At 38.8% G+C, this 8423-nt stretch overlaps 1 protein-coding gene across 1 annotated transcript in view; it reads right to left on the bottom strand.

Annotated features, from left to right (window-relative positions):
- scp2b (sterol carrier protein 2b) overlaps window positions 1-8423 on the bottom strand; it is a 21305-nt gene that overhangs the window by 6334 nt on the left and 6548 nt on the right. The window contains exons 3-4 of the mRNA XM_034880464.1: window positions 6873-7002; window positions 5139-5218 (exon numbers count right to left, since the gene is read on the bottom strand). Of these exons, the coding sequence (XP_034736355.1) occupies window positions 5139-5218; window positions 6873-7002 (210 nt within the window). The remainder of the gene's footprint in view (window positions 1-5138; window positions 5219-6872; window positions 7003-8423) is intronic.

Below are 8423 nucleotides of genomic sequence, written 5' to 3'. Positions count from 1 at the left end.
TGCCGCCATGTGATTGGCTGCTTAGAAATTAAGTGTTAACGAGCAGTTGGACAGGTGTACCTAATAAAGTGGCCGGCGTTCTCCTTTTTGCATTTAACATACTGCTTTTCTACGTTTGGCCTGGGACATCATTGACTCAAAAAGTGTTGCTACATTAGGGTTAGTCAATTCAATAGTAGTCATAGTGGAAAAAGTATGTTTGAAAAAAATAGCAGAGATGGGAATAAACGAAGTACAAATACTTTGTTACTGTACTCAAGTAGATTTTTCTGATATTTTTACTTTACAACTTATTTTTGTGGCGACTTTTTACTTCTACTCCTTACATTTTTACAGAAATATCGGTACTTTCTACTCCTTACATTTTACAAAATTGGCTCGTTACTTTAGTTTTGAATCATTTCAATGGAGTTACCGTTATTATTTTTCACATCATCAATACCAAATTCAATCTAATTGGATGGGAATCTAAGTTGCATTTGACGCACCACAACAAAATAAATCGACAGATTTGGCGGCATTCATTTGCGGCAAATCATTGCAGCTTGATGGTGGTGGCGTTAGCAATAGTAGTATGGACGACGAGATGATTGAAAATGAACACAACGGAGATCCCAGGGATTTGGCAGAAAAGCAGCAAGACATTCCCGATCACCCATGGCCTTATCTGAAAGAGATGTTTGACATAGTAGGCATCAAGAATGACTCCTGGCGAATGTGCTGCGAATTGTGCCAACAAAAACAACATGAACTGCTGGCTTTCCAGAATTCACCATTGAATTTGAAAAAGCATATAGGAGGTAAATGCATATTTTTGTTGTTATCAAAAGCTATTTGTTGTTTGTTGTCTTTATTAAGTTAATGGTCAGTTATATTTGTCCTTTTGCTAACTATCAATGACCATGCCTTGGTTCTCTAGCATTTTGCTAGCAAGTAACTCAAGTGACGTTAGGTTAGCAAGCGTTCACTTTATTTGAAATTCTAATACTAGCTGGCTGATACAATATCTACATGTATAAGAAATTCAGTAATTTTGTTTAGTATAATAGTGCTGTAGTAACGCTTCAACAGTGCAATATATATGTTAAAAAGCAACTCCACAATGATATTAACAAAACTTCAACAATATCTCCACACAAAAGTCAGAATTAAGCTAGATACTTCTTTACGACCTTGTTTTTTGAGCCTTTTTTACTCTCCAGAAACATGTCGACCTGCTCAAAATGGACGCTAACATTTTTTACACAACTATGAATGCCGAGACAAGAACGTTGAGGTGAAGAAGAAGCCCCGGTTAAACGCAATAAAACAAGCCTCATCACTTTTACAAACCACCATGTTTGTTTGTGGCGAGCTGTACCAAGAGGCGAGGAAAAGAAAGAAAGCTTACTTGTTTTTCGATTATGGCTGTTATTCTCCTGTTGTGTAGCTGTCTGTTTTCGAGACCACTTAAGTCAACGTTATTCCATCTTGTCTTAAATCGACTTTATTTTGGATTTTATATTTCTTTTACTTTGATTTTTTGAAAAAAACAGTAATAGCTGTCATACAGTTGCTATACCAGTGCTTTACCCATTCAGAGGTAGAGGCTACATTTACAGTGTATTGACATGTTAAGAAATAATTATGGGCTATGTATACTGTGACATTTTGCTAGTTGAAATCATACCAAGATATTATTTTTTATTAGTTTTAGGCCATGGTGCCTAATTTTTCACATTTCATTGTAAGTTACATCAGAAAGTCTTGGATACATCACTGAACAATTTATTTTGTGTGTTTGTATTTTCACTCACAGAGACTGCATGTCAATCATATGGAGAGATACAGAAAGCTCCCTTCAGCTGTTCAGAAAAGAAAGTCAACCCCGGATGCAGGCCCATCACCCAAACAACCAAAGTTATGGGAAGCCAAGAGTGTCACAGGTCAGTTTGGATAAAGGAATCATTGACTTTGTCATTCAAGGGCTACACCCACTCAGTGTAGTTGAGCAGCAGGGATTCAAAAACCTTCTGCTTCTCCTCCAGCCCAATCTAACAATTATGTCTCGTGGCACTCTTAAAAACAAAGTGGAGAAAGCAACACAAGAAATTAAAAATACTCTAAAATTGGCCTTGAAAAAAGTTGAGGTTATTGCAACCACCACAGATTGCTGGACCACAAACCGACGGGGTTTTATAGGTGTCACTGGGCATTGGCTAGATAGTGCAACTCTGCAGAGGCGCTGTGCTGCCCTAGCGTGCAAACAGCAAAAAGGGTAGCATACTTTTTCTGCCCTTAGTAGTGCTCTCAACAATATACACGTGGAGTACAACATCCGTGACAAGATTGTTTGCACAACAACTGACAATGGTTAAAATTTCATAAAGGCCTTTAGAGTCAATGGTGAGGTGGATGAAAATAGCAATCCAGATAATGCACTTCCGGGTGCAAGGGAAAGTACGGGAGGAGAGAGTGATGAAGAAGAGGGGGGAGATTTCACAGGTGTCGAGTTTGTTGAAGCCGGGACAATATTGGATGAAGATAATGAGAATATCATTATGAGAACCTGTCATTGAGGCTCAACACTGCAATACCTGCCTTCGCTGCCTGCAAGAGACTGTTCAGCACTGCAAGCCTGATTTTTACACCAAAAAGGGCCCGTGTTGATGCCATGAACTTTGAAAACCAGCTTCTTTTGAAGCTAAACAGAGATTTCTGGTAGTTTTGGATTCTTTCTCTGTATCATGCAAACACACATTCACACTGATACCCATGTGTACACACACACACACAAACACAGATGCTAAAAAAGGTTCCGTTTGTTATGTTGCCTTAGAAGTTATTCCACAAGTTTTGAATGGTCTTGGATGTTCACCCAACATCAAGCACACACAGACTTTGAGCTATACTGTACATTTGATCACTTGCTTTCTCTCTCTCCATGTCCCTGAGATTTTTCTTTAACATTGAGCTCCTGCTCTCAATGGGAAAGCCTTTTTGTTCAAGACTTTTCACCAGTGTAACCGATTGATGAAGGTGGTTGGCCAGCTATTTTATAAAGAAAAGTGTGTAATTTGTGTGCAAATATACAGTATCTAAAAACTAGTTTTTAGTTTTTGAATACCCTTGTTGCTCCCAAGTTCTTGAAGGGATTCAGGACAAATCCATGTACAGATTTGTAGGCATACATCACTCGTCATTTTTCTTTTGCTGGATGTCTATTGTCTATTTGCATATTATAAAAAAAAAGTAATACAATGCACATTGAATTTGTAATTTCTCCAACTTTTATAGCACTTAAATTGTAAAAATGGACATTACCCTTTATTAGCACTTTATGTTCAAAGCTTTACTAGCTGTCAGTTCATTTCTTATGCGCTGCTGCCATCCGTTAATTGAAACTCTAAAAGTATGGGGAACTTAGTTAATATCTGTTTAGTAAGTCATATATTATTCTTTATTTTCTTGTTCCAGAAGCCATGTTTGAGCAAGCACACATATATGCAGATTCCAAATGCTATGGGGAAGATTAAAAAAGAGAAACTGGGTTTGTGAATTCTCATAAAATCACAATTGAATTCATATCTTGCTAATGAGTCAGAATCTTATTAACCTGGAGTCCCAGTCTCTGTCAGATACTCATATATATGATGTTTTAGGCCTATTGGCAGACATCCATTTAAATTGTAGGCAACGGCATATAAAAAGTGGTTTCTACTTTTACTTTTATACTTAAAGTAAATTCCCAAGCCTGTACTTTGTTACTTTTACTTCAGTAAAGAAGTATAATCAATACTTCCACTTTTAACAGAGTATTTTTTAACACAAGTATCCGTTCTTCTACTTAAGTACGGAAAGTGAGTACTTTTGCCATCTCTGAAAATTAGTTCATTTTTATTAACTCATCCTGTTGTTTTGGAGCTTAAGCATTTAAAAAACAATGTGACCAGCATGTCCCAATCTATTTCAAAAGTCATTTTGGCCAATTACAGTTTTTGTGTTTGTGTGCTGAACAGCTCAGAGACAGAAGTCTGCGCCAGACTCCTCCCCGCTGAAAACGCCTTCTTGTAACCCAATCCATTTTTTTTCTGGTCGTTGTCAGGCACACTTCTCTCTCCCTCACTCTCTAAGCTGTGCGTTCTGTTTTCTTTTCCTTTGACAGAGCGGTTGCCTGCCAAATGGAAGGTTGGTGGTTCAATCCCTGGCCTTGCAGTCCCATGCCAAAGTGTCCTTGGGCAAGACACTGAACCCTGAGTTGCCCCCGATGCTGCGCCATCGGAGTGTGAATGTGTATGAGTATTTATCTGATGAGCAGGTGGCAGCCTCGGCCACAGTGTATGAATGCGTGTGAATGGTGAATGGTTCCTGTATGAGGTAAAATAAAGCACATTTACATTTTAACCTGTCCTCCTAGGAGCAGAAAGCTCCTTTTTATCTTGTTTTTTTACTCTGCGAAGTTAGCGCAATCTACAACACCTCACTACTATAAAAACAAACCAAGACAAACAAAACTCCTTAATCCTCACAATTGCAACATACACATGAAAAAACTACCACACATAAAGCATTGCAGCAACATAAAACTAATGTCCAGCTTGGGTTCAAGACAAGAGTGCACAGAGACCTGTGTGTGGTTTAATCCGACTCTGTGTTCATTGGTTAATAAACCATTGTAGCGCCACCACTTCTCCAAAAGATGGTGCCATTACTCCATGCCTGAAATCCCAGTGTCCCAGTGGAATCATACACAATTTTCAGCCAGGGAATAAAAACCAAATTTCACATGCAATATTTCTCCTTTTTAAATGTTTTGGTACCGGTTGAATACAGAATTTTAACATGTCTAAAACACTTCTTCCAACGTTGATCAGTTATCGAGGGTAGACCATCCGTTTCACTCAAGAAGTCAAACAACATTTTCACTCAAAACGTGTATGCCATCCTTATCACTCAAAGAACCATGTCCGGAATAACTAGACCATCCTTAACTACACCATTCTTATCATTCAAGGAGCCTAGTCTTGCAATATCAATCACATTAATTTCTGCCCAATTTAAATTAAAACCAAGAACTTGTGCCTTCTCTGAATCAGAATCATCATAAATACTACATGCAAATGTGTCCATTCAAAACCACAAAGAGATTGAATACTCACAGACTGCGGGTTCATCTTCCCTGTCATCAAGGCCAACAAGTCTGTATCTGACATGGCAATGGTGCAATCTGCTTTCTTAGCTGCAGGGCAGAGACACAAGAGATGTGCTTAGTTAAAAAACAGAAACATGCATTTCAGGGATATTTATTCAGTGACTTGCAGGTCTTTGAAGGTGTAAAAGAAAAAATAAATATAAATGTCTGATAAAGCAAACAGGCTAAGCAGAAAAACAGTATGCACAGACCTTGAACTTTAAACTGTATTTCCATATTTAGTTACAAAGACTTGCAAAGGTCTTCATATCCTTTAAACTTTTACACATTTTGTCACGTTACATCCACAAATGTAAATTATTTCATTGGGATTTTATGTGATAGACCAACACAAGGCGGTGCATAATTGTAATGTGGAAGGAAAATGATACATGGTTGTTAAATCTTTTTGTTTTACAAATAAAAAACTAAAGTGTGGCATGTAAAGGTATTCAGCCCCCTTTACCCTGGAACCCCTAAATAAAATCCAGTGCAACCAATTGCCTTCCGAATTCTAATTAGACCTATTTAGTACATAGAGTGTGTGTAGAGAGTGTGTGTAATCTAATCTCAATATAAATACAGCGATTCTGTGAAGGCCTCAGAGGTTTGTTAGAGTGAAAATTAGTGAACAAACAGCATCATGAAGCCCAAGGAAGTTACCAGACAGGTCAGGGAAACGTGGGGAAGTATAAAGCAGGGTTAGGTTATTGAAAAAGTCCCAAACTTTGAACAACTCATGGAGCACTGTTCAATCCACCACTGAAAATGGAAAGAGTATGGCACAACTGCAAACCTACCAAGACACTGCCGTCCACTTAAACTGACAGGCCAGGCAAGGAGAGCATTGATCAGAGAAACAGCCAAGAGTCCAGTAAGTCTGGAGGAGCTGAGAGATCCACTGCTCAGGTGGGAGAATCTGTAGGTGGACTCTACAAGTTTGGCTTTTAGCGAAGAGTGGCGAGAAGAAAGCCATTGTTGAATCATAGCCATAGAAGTCCTGTTTGCAGTTTGCTACAAGCCATGTGGGGGACACAGCAAACATGTGAAGGAAGGTGCTCTGGTCAGATGAGACCAAAACTGAATTTTCTGGCCTAAATACAATTCACTGCACCTTAAACACGCCATCCCCACTGTTAAACATGTTTTGGGGATGCTTTTTCTCAGCAGGGACAGGGAAGGTGGTCAGACCCTAAGGGAAGACGGATGGAGCCAAATACAGGGCAGTCTAAGAAGAAAACCTGTAAGAGTCTATAAAAGACTTGAGACTGGGGCTGAGGTTCACCCTTCAGCCTGACAAGCCTAAACATACAGCCAGAGCTACAATGGAATGCTTTAGATCAAAGCATATATTCTTGTGTTAGAATGGCCCAGTCAAAGCCCAGACCTAAATCCAGTTGAGAATATCTGGCAAGACTTGAAAATTGCTTTTCAAAGACGCTTTCTATCCAATCTGACTGAGCTTGAGTTATTTTACAAAGAAGAATGGTCAAACATTTCTCTACATGTGCAAAGCTGGTAGAGACATACCCAAGACCTGCAGCTGTAATTGCAGTAAAAGGTTGTTCTACAAAGTAGTGAATCAGGGAGGCTTGATACTTTTGCATACCACACTTTTTAAGTTAACAAAAGTACATTTCACGATAACTTTCCACTGTCATATGAGATAAGAGAAAGCCCTGATACCTGATAGTTTTCTTACCTGTGTCATTGTGAACACAGCCTTTGCCGTTCTTCACATCCACAAACCAAGTTGCCTCCTGTCCATTTGGGCCGTCCTTTACTTTGAAGGCAAACACTCCCCCAATCTTTTTCACAAACTGCTCCCCTTCCTGTTCAAAGTAGACAGAGATTTTGCACACAGTAAACATTACATTATCTCTATTATACGAGAACAAAGTCTTTTCACTACCTATGTTTACAAGCTTATGGCATAGTCACTTAGCCAGGGGCCACATATCATCAGGGTGTAGGGTTGGGTATCATTTGGGTTTTTTCCAATACCTGTGCTAAAACAATCCTTTTAAACTGTGCCAGTACCTAAAAACAAATATGGACTTTTTAGAAGAGGTAATTATCTAGTAATTTGTACTTCCTCTTCATATCCAAGAGCTTCTGCGTGCCAGACAACACAATTTTGTAAACATAGCCATACTGCGAAATTTGGTGGAGCCGATAGGCTTAATTAATTTTGTATCAAATCGACATACGTTCCTTAACTTAAAATAGTGCACTATTGTATTAAGTGTTAAACACAAACACATAATGAAAACATACGTCAAATACTGTATACACAGCATATACCGTCATGTCCACCAACCTCAGATTTATCAGCAAACGTTTGCATAGTCCAATCTTCAATCCAACAATCAAATAGATGTTTGTTTACATATGAGTATGTAAAGTAAGTATTTGTTTGCATGTATAAGTATTTAAGGGATGCCCCAATTGATCGAACGCTGACAATTATTGGTCAATATTTACTAAAGACACATGATCGGGTGCTCAGCATTAATCTGCTCTAGCCGCAGATAAACTACAACACACATATAGTTAAACACTTGGCGGAGATCAACAACCGCCTCCTTGTGCCTTATTGCCTGTCCACGTGGCCTGAAGTCCTCCTGCGGCTACTTCCCATTCAACATATTACCATGAGCTGCATGTGGTTGCTGAGGCGCGCATGCACGCTACTTGAAACAAAACAATCGTTCTGGGAGTATATGCATTAGGCATAATTTAGCACCTTCCGCATGATGCCTACTTTTTCTCAGCTAAACGCTGCAGCTCTATCCCTTTCTAGCGAGCGTGAGGTCAGAGTTTGCAGTTTTGTGCACTGTAAGCTGTAGCAAGAAAAGTTAACAACAGTTTTCCAGTGCGTTTGTGACATCAATTTGTAAGTCAATTCATTAGCAGATTTTCCTGCTCAAAAACCTGCATATATAAATATAAGCAATTATTTGGTGGGGAAAGGAATTAGGATTCTTATTCATAGGCCTACTTTAGAGTCACACACCATTATACAACCGTCACTTGGTGGAGATCCCAATACACTACAAACTTAAAACTGGCCAATACTATAACACAGCTGTATCAGCTGCTAAAACTATTAGACAAGAAACCCTTATCATATCACCATTGCCAAATTTTAGATAAATATAAGCTTTTAAATTTGGCTAATTTCAAATTATTTAAATCAGCCTGTCTAATCTATAAGGTTATACATGGTTTGGCGCCTCCACCATTGAGTGAT

This window comes from Etheostoma cragini, chromosome 9 (assembly GCF_013103735.1).
Source record: "Etheostoma cragini isolate CJK2018 chromosome 9, CSU_Ecrag_1.0, whole genome shotgun sequence".
Taxonomy (NCBI): Eukaryota; Metazoa; Chordata; class Actinopteri; order Perciformes; family Percidae; genus Etheostoma; species Etheostoma cragini.
This window is presented reverse-complemented; position numbering and strand designations above follow the sequence as displayed.